The sequence below is a fragment of the Aquila chrysaetos genome, chromosome 2 (assembly GCF_900496995.4).
Source record: "Aquila chrysaetos chrysaetos chromosome 2, bAquChr1.4, whole genome shotgun sequence".
Classification (NCBI taxonomy): Eukaryota; Metazoa; Chordata; class Aves; order Accipitriformes; family Accipitridae; genus Aquila; species Aquila chrysaetos.
In genome coordinates, this window is record NC_044005.1 from 61,030,112 (window position 1) to 61,043,316 (window position 13,205).

Below are 13,205 nucleotides of genomic sequence, written 5' to 3' on the forward strand. Positions count from 1 at the left end.
CCGCACGACGGCTACTTTCAAGCCCCCTTTTCGGACAAGAGCGTTGTTACCCGCGCGAAAGAGGTGGCACCGAAACCGCACCCCCCACGGAGCGCCATGTGGCAGGTACACCCCCCCGGGCACCGCAGCCCCCGGGGACGCCCCACGGCCACGACCCGCCAAGAGCCCACGCCGTTATCCGCGGCCTCCCCCCGCGCCCAGCCCCGCCCCCTTTCCCCGCCCCCTTTCCCCGCCGCCACCAATGACCGGCGGCGCCCCGCGGCGGAGGCGGGCCGTTTGCCGGCGCGGCGCTTCCGCTTCCTCGGCGCGGCCGCCATGGCGCCGCTGCGCTGCCTGCTGCCGCTGCTGCCGGCCCTGGCGCTCGCCCTCGGCCCCGCCGCCGGGCTGGCGCGCCGGCCCCTGGCGCTGGAGGCGCTGGGCGAGGCGGAGGAGCTGGCGGAGGAGCTGTGGGGCGCGGGGCTGCCCGGCGACCTGCCCGAGCTGGAGCCCGAGTGCCGCCGCCTCCTCGCCGCCTTCGCGGAGGGCAGCGCGGCGCTGACGGGCTGCCTGGGCCGCCGCGCCCGCCCGGTGCGGCTCTGCCAGGCCTGCCACCGCCACTACCGCCGCCTCCTCGCACAGTACGGCAACATCGCCCGCGCCGTCGGGGTGCGTCCGCGGGGCCGGGCGAGGCGGGGAGGGGGGCGGCGAGGCTGCCCGGGGCGGGGGCCCCGGCCGCTTCCCCTGGGGCTTCGAGCCGCTTCCCCTGGGGCTTCCAGCCGCTTCCCTTGGGGCTTCGAGCCGCTTCGTCAGCCCGCTGCCGGGGCGCGGCTGGGCCGTACGCAGGGGGCGGTGGGGTCCTCGGGAAGGCGGGCGGCTGCCAGCCCGGGACGCTGCTGCTGCTTCGCCCTTCCCTGCGGCCTGCCGGCCGGTGTCCGGCCCAGCCCCGCACCCCGGTCCTGCTCGGAGCCGAGGGTGAGGGGAGGCGGCGTGTGCTCGGCCGGGCCCCGGCGCGGCTGGCGGCGTGACCCGGGACACTACCGCGGTGAGCGGGGCACCCGTGTTTTTTGGGGGCAAGCGGATCTCCAGCCTGCGAAGGTCGGTTGCCAGGCTGGAAGCCCCGCCGGGTGCGTCAGGCGGTTTAGCAGCGGCTGGGAGCGTTGGGGACGCGCCGCTGCCCGTGACGGCTGCCTTCTGCTGCCCGGCGCTCTGGCACGGTCCGTGCAGCCAGCTCCTGGCACGGTTAGGGGCAGGCAGCTCCACCCGCAGGAAGAAAGCTTTGCTCCTCTGTGCAAGTGGAAGAACTTGAGTTGTTCTTTTTTCCCATTTCTTGGTGTTGGAGGTGGTTCATGACTAGTTTTGCGTGTTCTCATCTAGTTTATCCATTTGTAAAAGTTAGTTCCTGGGACAGTGTGAGGATGACAATAGTGGATCAGACCAAAGGACCTTTTTCTGTTCTCTGATCGTGGCTAGAAGTGGGTGCCCTGGTAAGAGTACAAGCAGAGAGCAAGTTTATAGCAGTGTGTCCCCTGGATTGTGCTTCCAGTCTTGGGATTTCTGAATCTGTATTTAGAATTGCCATTGACAAGAAAAATCTGTTGCTCCTTAAACCCAGGTAAACTTCTGGTGCTGCAGTGTCCTGCTGCAAACCATTTCATAGCTTAGTTACCTGTTGTGTGAAAAAGTACCACTTTCTGGTTTTGATGTGTTGTCTGCCCGTTTCCCCTCACCACCCCAGTGCTTGTATTGGAAAAGCACATGGACGTTCATTTCATAATTGTCCTCTCCAGGGCAAATATCTAGCCAGTGGTTTCTTGTTTTAGTCTGCAATCCTGTAGTCTGTTTTATTTGTTTCTCATATGGAAGCTGTTTCATACCAGTGACTAAGTAATGTGAAAGTGAGAAATTGATTATGTAATTCTCTTGGGTATTTTCAGCATGATGTTTTGGCTAGGATTAGGTTGCCAAACATCCCGGTACTTAGAATATGTATGAACTCATTGCAGCTGCTGTGCTTGAGTACTGGCAGCCTGGGAGGACTGGTCCACTATGTGGTCTGGAAGACACATCTGTATTGGAGAGCATTTGGCTTTCCTTCTGTGGGTGGGTTAATGAACCAAATAAATAAAGGAGGTGATCTCTTGCAACCTCAATCGATGATCACAAGTAGTCAGATAGCTGATGTTTTTATCTTTGCCATCCTACAGTAGTTATAGCGCAACGCGAAAGAAGCAGCTAGCTTAAGTTTTGGACATCTCTGAAATGCAAAATCCTCCTCGCTAGGCTAATTAAAGAATAAATTAGGCAAATGTATTTAAGGAATGATAGGATAAGTCTACTTGATTCAGTTTTGGATTTAGAGTTCTTTTGCCCACTCATGAGTGCAGCTGGTGAGGAAGTTTCACAGTTAAAGGCCTTCATGAAGCAACCAGAGAGTTTCCCCGCATAAACAGCTTTCTTGCTTATCTGTTTGTAATTTGGTAGAAATGAAAGCGGGTGAACGTAGGAGTTAAAAGATGTGGCAATATTCGACTTCTGCAGTTGAGTCTCCAAGGGAAACTTATTTAAAAAATAAACCTGTTTTAACAGAGGCAGAAACTGGATCTCTCATAAAGCTCTGTAAGGAACATGTTTCTCGTTAAAGAGATTATTTTCTCGTGTGTCCCACGTCACTTATCAAAGAGGCTTTTGGCAGCTTTGGCAATTTTGAGAAGTGCTTAAGTCAATTTAGCAGCCAGAAACCAGGAGCTAGAGCACAGGAGTCAGCTGACTGGAGGTCATGATTTCGTATCAGTGATTTGAGGGAGAAAATAAAGCTTTGAAGGAGAAAAATGTTGTTCTGAATTCCGATAGGGATACTTCCTGTTTATTCTGTAACTGTTTTTATAGTCGCTCTGCATTTTTTTATGAGCTTGGTCCAAAGAGTAAGTTGCTGTAAGAGTTGTGCCAGTGCCTACTTTGAGGGTGGGCTACCTTGGGTGGCTTGCTAGGACGGATGAGTTTGGTACCTACGTCTGGGGAGGATGAGAGCCTGGCCTGGCCATAGGCTTGGGGGAGTGGCTGCAGGTGCTTCTTCGCAGAGGTCTGCGTTCCTGGTATTGCTGCACTGGGGGGAAAGTTTGCCGCTGATACAGTATGTTGGTACAGCCGTTTTAGATGTTGTTTTCTGTTGTTTGGGTTTGGTTTGTTTTGAGGCCAGTCCGTTGGTTCAGCTCCTTCAAATATTCCTTCAGCCTAACGAGAACGACCTCGTCCTTCCCTCTGGCTGCACGTGCCTTGAGCTGGCTCCGGGGGTGGCGGCCCAGAAATGGATGAACGTGAGCTACCTGGCAGAGGCGGCTCTGTCTCTCTGCGTGCTCTTGCTCTTTTTTTTTTTTTTTTTTTTTTTGCAGTCGCATGTTTTTGACTGACTTGCGTGCAGTCCTAGTAGGTCTTCAAAGACCATGTGCAGTAGGCTGTGTTGCTCCTAGTATGAATTGGTGGATCAAAAGATTATTATTGTTCTGTCAATTCTGTTCTGCCTATTCTAGAAATATCGATGTGATGTGTTGTGATTGTTTAGCTGTGGTTGCCTAAAATATGTTTAAAATTTTTCCTTTTGTATTTTTAACACTTGATTGCTTTTTTTTGTTGTTTCCTTTTTCTCCTAGAATTCTTCTGAGAGCCACAATTGTGCCAAAAGCATCTTGACCTCAGACAGGCTGCAGATAGTTGTGACCCTTTCGGAGTTCTTTAATGAAACCTGGGAGGCAGCCAACTGTGCAAGTATGTGACTTGTTCTGCTACTGTTATGACTTAGCCCCTAAAATTTGCACAGATTGGAATTGTATGTATTTATTTAAATACAGTCAGTAGATAACACAAAAATCCTAAACTAGAGCCGCTCCAATGAAGGGTACAAGAGCTTTTTACTCTCTAAGGGATACTGCCAAAATCTGAGGGCACTATTCTGTTGGAAAACTTAGTTGTTGTATAAATATTTTTTTTAGGCTATTGTTTCAAAAGGTAGTCTTGCTGGTTTTCTTTGTGATCTACAGACATTCTGGAGACTTTCCTTAGCTTCATTGTGGTTTCTTCTGTTTTTCTCCATCTTCCCATTTTTTTTAAAAACTTACATAAGAAACTTTTCCTTGTTTGTAATAAAGTCAGTAACTCTGGGGTGCTCACACGTTGAACAGTATCTGCCTCCACAGCTGTGCTTTTGATTTCATTTTGTGGCTGGAGGGTGTCCAAATCTATCCCTGTATCTCACTCTCCCCATGCTGCTGGTGCTGTGCCATGCTTACAGCTAAACTGTGGCTTTTTGCCATTCTCCTGGTGTGGGAAGTGGGACCCTGTGCTAGAAAACAGTGGGAGTAGCTCTATGGAGTTGAGTGTCAAAGATGCTGGGTTTGCTGCAGAGCCCCTTGAGAGCCTAAAAGTTTGTTTTCATTTGTGAGTCTGGGCTGTGTGAGGGCTGGAAAGGCAGTACAGGAGGAGCTCTGTGTCCTGTTGTGCTTAGCTTGTGACCTGTGTGCTGCCTGCCCAGTGTCCAGCTGAATGCTCGCCCTCAACGCTGATGGTGCTTCCTTCTTTCAGGAGATTTTTCTAGGAAGTTGGCATGCTCTCATGGTGCTGTTGCTGAACATCTAAATTCCCAAACCACTGTTGTTGTCAAGGGTCTGTCTGGTTAGGGAACCTGAAGTGGGGTGGGATGGGTGGAAGTAGTAACATGGTAGGGTTGAGCCTATGACTGGGAGGAAAGCCCCAGGGCTCCCCTCAAAGCTGGTGAAATGGTCAGCTCTTTTCTTAAACAGTAATAACCTACACTCCGATTCGGCTGTTGTGTTTGTGGTCTAGCTGTTTCCTGGATGCTCTCTGTTTCATCTCCACTGCTGGTGCTTCTGCTTTCACATAATGGCTGTTACTGTTGCTGGGCAAAGCCAGATTTGCAGGGTAGAAAATAAAAGTAGTGTCTTGTTTTATCTCAAAGTCCAAAGATAATTCAGACCCCCTCTTCAGAAAGCTCTTGATGATAGTCTTCGTCTTTCACTTAATCAAGGCCAATTAATTCTGAAATATGTTCTCGATGAAGAGTTAGGTCAGCAGGTCTGAGACATCAATGGCAGGCAGATAAGGAAACCGCAGTGTTGACTAGACCTGTCTTTTATAGTCGAGAGCCTTTTTTGCAGGAATGGAGTGTCTGGGGCTTGTCGGCTATGGAAATGTTAGAAATTAGAATATCCTGATGTTTTTCTTTCTCTTTGACAGATTGTTTAAAGAACAGCAGTGAGGGATTATCAAATTCTACTGTAGAATTCCTGGATTTATTCAATAAATCTCTGACATGTTTTGAACATAACCTTCAGGTATTTATGCTGTGTATTTAAGAGAAGCACTAAAACCTCTAATTGCTGGCAAAATCTTATTTATGCTGAATAAACTGCAGATATGCATTAGGCAAATAAACTGCTGGTGAGTTTGTGAATTTTAGGCAGATAAAGCAATGATCTGTAAAATGCAGATGTTTACAGATTGAGAGCCTAAAATTAATTCTAATTGATATTCACCTTGACTTCATTTTGTATGTAATTGCAATGCTACTTCACATCAGAATTTCTGAATTCACAACAGTTGATAATTATACAGTAAGAAACATAATGTCTGCATGCCGCAAGTCTCTCTTTCTATCTCTTTGGAGAACTGTTGTCTTCTGACTTAACAATTCAATCTTTAAATAGCCTTTTGGTAATATAGACTAGTTCAGAAAGACCAGTACCTTAAATCATTGTAACAATTCTTTTGACTAGTAAGATTATGGGTAGACAAAGTTTGTCATATTTCAAAGGCAATATAATTCACTTAGTGAAATGAATGTAGTAATTGGCCCCAAAGAAAATGCCCTAAATAGCCTAAGAAACTGGGCATATTCCATTTCAGTCGGAAACTGGCCAAATTCTGGGATCATTCAATGGTAAAAATGGGAAATGATGGGGGTGAGACAATCTCTGAGGAAACTGTCTGCTTTTTTTATTATTAATGATTTCTAGGAAATGTGCCTTTAGGCCTTGGCTAGGAGCGATGTCTGAACTAGAACTTAACCCACTGGTTGGTGGGTAGCTGATACAACCATTACTGGGTTGGAATATCTTTAGAGATTGTAGTTTTGTTTTCAAGTGTGTCGTATTGCATTCAGGGGTGGTGAAGGCCACTGTCGTGGTTTAACCCCAGCTGGCAACTCAGCCCCACACAGCTGCTTGCTCGCTGCCCCCGTGGTGGGATGGGGGAATTGGAAGAGTAAAAGTGAGAAAACTGGTAGGTTGAGCTAAAGACAGTTTAATAGGTAAAGCAAAAGCCATGCGTGCAAGCAAAGCAAAATGAGGAATTCGTTCACCACTTCCCGACAGCAGGCAGCTGTTCAGCCATCTCCGGGAAAGCAGGGCTCCATCACGTGTAACAGTGACTTGGGAAGACAAACGCCATCACTCTGAACGTCCCCCGTTCCTTCTTCTTCCCCCAGCTTTATATGCTGAGCATGACATCCTATGGTCTGGAATATCCTTTTGGTCAGTCGGGGTCAGCTGTTCCAGCTGTGTCCCCTCGCAACTCCTTGTGCACCTGCTTGCTGGCAGAGCATGGGAAACTGAAAAATCCTTAACTTAGGATAAGCGCTACTTAGCAACAACTAAAAACATCAGTGTGTTATCAACATTGTTCTCATACTAAATCCAAAACACAACACTATACCAGCTACTAGGACGAAAACTGACTCTATCTCAGCCAAAACCAGGACAGCCACAAATGAAAAGGATTATGTACTATGACAAAGTCTGTCCCTGTCAGTACAGCTCAGCAGTAACAACAGTTACTTGTTAGGTATGGGCAAACGAAAAACAAACCACAGTATTAAGGAACCTGATCTCTGGCTCCAGAATAACATTTAATTACTAGTAAATTTTTTTTTTTTCCTCCTTCTGGGAACTGGTACTTTAAAAATGAGATGCATAATCTGCAGGAAATGGATCCTGTCCCTAGTGAGTTAGAGTTGGTCCCTTTTCCTCCTGCATTCTCATGCGAGTTGTCTGTCTGGGCCTCTACTCAATCTAGGGTGCTAGAAATCTGGATTTTGATTAAAGCGTGACTCTAGTTTTTAAGTTTTTTAAGTTTTGGGTTTTTTTTATAATGCCTTAAAACTCTGTATGAATGCTGTTTTATAATCCTAGGGACAAACCATCTATCTGTCACCAAGTAACTACACAGAAGTATGTAAAAACTGCAACGAAACCTACAAAATGTTGAATGACCTGTATAACAACTTGCAAAGGATGAACAGGCAAGGTGGTGAGTCTGGGCACTCGGCGCACTTGTGCATCGATGTGGAAGATGCAGTAAGTATTTATTAATACTCAACAGGAGAGCTTGTCATGGAGGTCTTTATTAATCTGAGCTATCTGTGCTTGTCTCACTATGGATTGCCTTTTCCCTTTTGGTGTGGGACATTATGGGCAGCAGTGCCTTTGGCAGGCTGATGTCCTGTGGGGTGAAGTTAGCTTGGTGGGGCTGTCTTGCTAGGTCCTGTCCTCAGTCAGTGCAGCAGGAGCACGACTGAAGCTCCTGATCAGCCGAGTGCATTCCAGTTTGAGTAGCTGCACTTTAATTTCTTGTTACTGTGAAGGGGATGGATTTAAAAAAAAAAAACCAACAAACCCTTAATCTTCTGGCTTTTAATTTGAAGCTTTACTGCTATTGTTCTAGCCAGTGTAATAATTGATTCCGTATTACAGCAGCTGTTTCTAGGGGTCCTCAGCATTGGTGACACATGTTTGGAAAAAGCTTTGTTATATTGTGGGGTTTTAAGTGGTTGGGCAAAGGGAGTGCTGTTGAAAGTACGGGATTAGCCCTGTCCCTGCAGGCTGTCAGTGAGTTCTCTGGGAAACAGGCACATGGCAATGTCTACAGTGTATCTGAGTATATCTGGTTTTGAAGGTTGTAGAAGTTTTGATGTGAAATCTTGGCTCTGTTTAAATTGTTTGCTTCTACATTTCCAGGGATTTGCTTGCTTTTGAGGGGAGATCTGTTAAAGTGTTGGTTTTTGAGGTCATATTTGAACACTTGCATGTCTTGAGGCCTGAGTATTTGCCATGCTGCACAGTGAAAATGCATGTGCTTGCTTTCACGGCTTGCTTATGTTTTTCTTTTAGATGAACATCACTCGGAAGCTTTGGAGCAGGACTTTCAACTGTTCTGTTCCCTGCAGTGATACAGTCCCAGTGATTGCAGTTTCATCCTTTATTCTCTTCCTACCTATTGTTTTTTATCTTAGTAGCTTCCTTCACTCGAAGCAGAAGAAACGGATACTCATTTTGCGTAAGTGGTGGTGCTGGCATTTCACTGTTAGAGTTGGGTGGTGCCAGGGACTCTCTTGGCTCTTGTGGGAGAGGGGGCCCAGCCAGATCTGCCTGCAGCTGTGCTGACGGCGCTAATAGTGACTATTAGTCTGCTGCTGTCCCCTGAAGAAGGGTAGTAAAGAGCTTCAGCCATATCTTTTCATTAAAGTTTCTGGACGTGAACAGAAAGCTGTTTGCAAGTCTGTGTCGGATAAATAGAGGGAGTGGAGAGACTACGGATAAATAGAGGGAGTGGAGAGACCAGTTTTGCAGAATTCTTTGTGTTTAATTTTCATATAATTTTTCCCTTTCTAGCCAAGCGCATCCAGTCAAATGCCAGTCTTGTGAACATCCAAGAAAAATACAGCTGAGCTGCAAAACAAAACCTGAGAACTGCTGCTGTTATACAGTGGGTACAATTGTGTTGGAATGAGGCCGGCACAAAAGAGGAGTTAATTATGGTATAGTGTAATGATACAGAGCAACACAAGTTAAACAAAATGCTGTCTGACTTCTAAGCGAGGATATTAACAAACATGACAAGGCAGGGCTGTGTGACACTGTATGGACTCTGGTTTTGAAAAATCTGTGGGTTTTTTCAGTTTCGGGCTGTAGCTAGTGTTTTTCTGTTTCTAAGCTTTTGTACTTCTCATCAATAGAATAGCTGCACTTTCCTTGCATGGTATTTTTCCATGTTTATCATATTTGTTTCACAGAAATCTGAGATTCTGAATCTTTTTGAGGTGATTTTCATAGACAGACAAAACTTGAAATAATAATTGATGTTCCTGCCTGAAACATTATGTTTAATTCTACATAATATTCAGTCTTGCCAGACTTGGGATGGACAGGAAACCTTTAAAAAAGAAGTTCCCATCTTTCCTATACTGCTCTGAAGTACTGCTGCTGATACATGTTTAAAAAAAAAAAAAAAGGCATGAAATATGCAGGTAATGTGGTAATATATAATGTCCAAAGCCAGCAACAAAAGCAACAGAGCTGCCACTGCTAGACTTGAATAATAATCATTGATGACTACAGTACTCAGTTATCTCTGAAACAGGCAGTGTATTTAGTCATTTGCACACTTTAACCACTAAAATAATTGCTTTTCAAATGTTACATTTTCAGAGGCTTGTTTCATATATCTGCTTGGGTAACTGAATGCTTCACTGTTTGTCTGTTGTGTTATTTCCTTTACTTTTTAATTACAAAGGTTTTTTTTTTATGTTTGGTGGGATTTTTTTTGTTGTTGTTTTTGTAGAGAAGTCAGGCAAAGTCAAGTCACTGGAGGTACTGAATTTCCTGGTCCAGAGCTTGCTATGGCTTAATACAGAGGTGTTTACAGGAACTTTGTAGGGGAAAAGTTACTTTTTCTAGATAAAAATGTATTTTAGCAGTAAATGAACCAGAGGGTTCTCTAACTTAAAAACTGTCCTGAAAGACAATGAAGATACTGTGTTGGGAATTGATGACTTTCAAGAAATAGTTTGAAAAAAATAGGCCTGTGAAATAGATGAATGTAAACAAATTTCAGCTTGCAGGATTCCAAAGCTGGTGGAGAAATTCATAGAATAACTGTGGGGATGGATAGTGCTACTAACAGGCTGTGGGCACAATTCAATGGCTGCAGCAATACGGACAATTCAGTTTGGTTATGATAGTCCTGATTTGGGAGAGCGGTGGGGTTGAAACAATTTATAGCTGTACTTGAGGTTAATGAATGCCAAAGTCTTTGCTCCCATTTTTAAATGTTTTCTAACCTTGAGATAAAAATAAATGGCCATTACAGCTAAAAAATTAAATTTCTCTTGCAATCTGTATGTCTGATGTCTGTCAAAAAACCCCCATGAAATAGCCTTATGTATTTGACTTGCTTTGGAGCCTAGAATGTTAAATTTTTCCTTTGCACTAGGGCTCAAATAAATATATAACAATGTAACAAGTCCTAAAGCTTTTCAAGTCCTTGGTTTTCTTGTTTTTCTTGTTATTTTTTTTGTGGTTTTTTTGAGTTAGGACATACTGTTGGTTTTAAAGGCAAGTTGACAGTATGTTTAAGTAAAAAACTGTTAGTGATTGGTCCCACCCATGATTGCCTTTTTGTATTTTAACAGTAAGAAGTATTTATCTCCCTCTGTTAAACATGTGAATTACTAGGTCAGCAGTCAGTTTGTTCTAGGTAGTTTACAACAATAACATAAAACTGTGTCGCTCTTGCTTATTATGTAAAGTCACTTTCTTGCAGCTGGGAGAGGCATGCTGCCTTTAAAAAAAAAAAAGATTATTTTTTATATCTATTATTCTTAAACTTCAACTTTCTGGGACTTATTCAGCTGCCTGCTCTAATAGCATTACATTGATTTGGGACATCATATGATTGAGAGCTGTTCAAAGCGATCTTTCATTCGTGCAGATAAGCCAGTTTGTATGTGCAGCATTTCAGAATGACAGCTTTTATACTGTAAGCAGTGGCTTTTTGAGCACATTCATGTTAAGTAGGTCTGAAAGTCATTACTTTTGGATATGGTGGTTAAGCACTTTAAAAAAAAAAAAAAAAAAATCAGCTTTTCTTATTTTCCTGGCTGCTAAGCCAAACGGAAATACTCATGTGACTTTTTGTTGTTTTTTATTTTAAAGCAGCAGTGAAGTTTACACTTGAGATTTTTAATATTACATCTACTATTTTCTCCTTTTTCTCACCCCCCCCAACTTTGTACTACTAACTTTCTTTACACAGTGCTATATTTTTGGTAGGATATTTCATATATAAATGGATTGAATTCTCTTTATACTATTTCCTAGAGAAATGTGGAAGCACACAGACTGTGTTGAAGGAGAACTAGAATTCTTTTTGCTGCTAGTTGTTCATCTTGGTTTATTTTTTTGCCTTTTTGGTATTATGTGTACTAAATAGGATGAACTTTGAAATACTAGCTGTTTGTATCTTTTTTTGTGCAAATAAAGATTTCTTACTGTGGGGTAGCACTTTGATTCATATTTATACTTACTAGGAAATGTCTAAACACAAAGTCAGCTCTAATAAATATTGTCAATAAACAATGAACAGTGTGGTTACTTAGTTGCTTCATTTATAGTAGTTTTATACTCCTGCTGTTCTGGGTTTGTGTTCAGAAGCACCTGCTTATTATTCCTCATTGTGCCATTTGCAGGAAAACAGCATCAGAAAGATGTTTTCAAAGCAGTGCTGTGCTGAATTACAGGACAAATGAACTGCAACTGCTGAGGAAGGGTGGTGTTTCAGCTCAGCCAAAGCCTACTGAAGTATATGGAAAGGTTCCTGTTAGTTTCCACGGAGTTTCTTGGATGCGTGTGCATGAGTAAGGCCAGTGGGGATAACTTGCTGTCTTTGTGCGGAGGCTTTTGGTCTTCCGCGCTGGCCACTCTTTCAGCTTCAGCAGGCATGGTGTTGGATTGCTGTTGAGCTGGAAGATTTCTTTAAAATGGCAGTGCAGTGCCTCACCATGGAGAGAGCGGGGTGTCTCACCTGATGGTAGTAGCCTTGTGCACTAGTGGTAGGATGTGTGTATCTCGAAGGCAAATTTAAATCTCAGTGCATCCCCTGCAAGGGACTTCCAGGAAGGCTGGGAAATTTGTAATGCCAGTGTGTGAGGTGTGGCTTCAGCTGGAAAACCAGGGAACGGTTCTGGTTGCTTGTATACTTGGGAGAGGGACTTGAAAGGGAGTAAGCACAGGAGAAGGACAAGTGGGAAGAGTGGGGGATTTACCCAGTGAGTAGAACAGAGGCTCAGAGAGTAATTGAGGGTGGAAATGGGGGTCTGTAAGCACACTCAGAACAGTGTTTTAGGGGGAGAGTCTGCTAAAGTTCACAGATAGTTGAAAGACTCTGAGAAAAGAGGGTACAAATGGGGCCTTGATTGCAGCTGAGCCGGAGAGGGGAGGCTCTGGCTCCTTGGTGGAGGTGAGGTTGGGGACTGGTAGCAGGGAGATGGAGCAGTTGAGCCCAGGTCTCCCACTGGTCTGTGATGGGACATGCCGGTGGACTGCCCGCACAGGTTGGGAATGGGAGCCAGTAGTGGGGTGGCAACAGGGCCTTGCTTCTGAGTTACTGAAAAAGCAACTGCTGCCTTCTGGGAGGGCACCTGATTTGTGTGATGCTGTGGATGGTGAAGTAAACCTGGTTCAAAGGCTTTTTACAAAGCTCCTGTTCTACTTTAAGCTGAGTGAGGACTCCTTTTTAGCACTAAAGAGGGGTCTTTAACACAAACAAAAACTAGTTTATTTTGTGTAATGGCTGCTTTTTTCCATCTTTATTAAATGCCTGCTACAATCACAAAATGTCTTCAGTTTCCTAATGTTTTATTTCTGGTGCTTACTGTCCAGTTAATCAAGTACCATCAAATGTTCTTGCATTTCTGCTAATTTATACATTAGTTTGCATGCCCTGTAATATAGAGTTTCTCTGGAATGATAAGCTGTGTGATTAGCAAAGTCACTGCACTCCTAATCAGAATGTGTGGGTAACTTACTAATTTTTGTTCATATTTTATTGTGAATTTTCCTTCTGGGACTGGTGCAAGCATTTTTAGCCTGATCTTTGTTAAGTTTGTGCAGGATGCACCTTCTGTATTTTTGTTAGTGTAAAAAGTTACACATTGGAAGAGCAGAGCTAATAAATTCTGCAATTTCTCTGAAGTGTTCCTTCTCCCAGCACTGTGATCAGTGTCTGTTGCTACTTGCTGGAGTCAGCTAGCATGATTTATGTGCAACTAGTAGCCTGGAGTTGTGCCGAGAATTGAAATGCGGTTGCTATCTTGGAGACCCTAATCTGAGGCAAAAATAACATGTAAAGGAAGAAAACAGGAGGTGATGTGATTGATGACC

General features: G+C 44.4%; 1 protein-coding gene across 1 annotated transcript; it reads left to right on the forward strand.

Moving 5' to 3' along the window:
* Positions 1-254: 254 nt before the first annotated feature.
* OSTM1 (osteoclastogenesis associated transmembrane protein 1) lies at positions 255-11,406 on the forward strand. Its single transcript, XM_030000701.1, has 6 exons — positions 255-645; positions 3,627-3,741; positions 5,227-5,324; positions 7,179-7,343; positions 8,157-8,322; positions 8,658-11,406. The coding sequence occupies exons 1-6, from the start codon at positions 316-318 to the stop codon at positions 8,711-8,713; spliced, it is 930 nt and encodes a 309-aa protein (XP_029856561.1). The 5' UTR covers positions 255-315; the 3' UTR covers positions 8,714-11,406.
* The last annotated feature ends 1,799 nt before the right edge of the window (positions 11,407-13,205 follow it).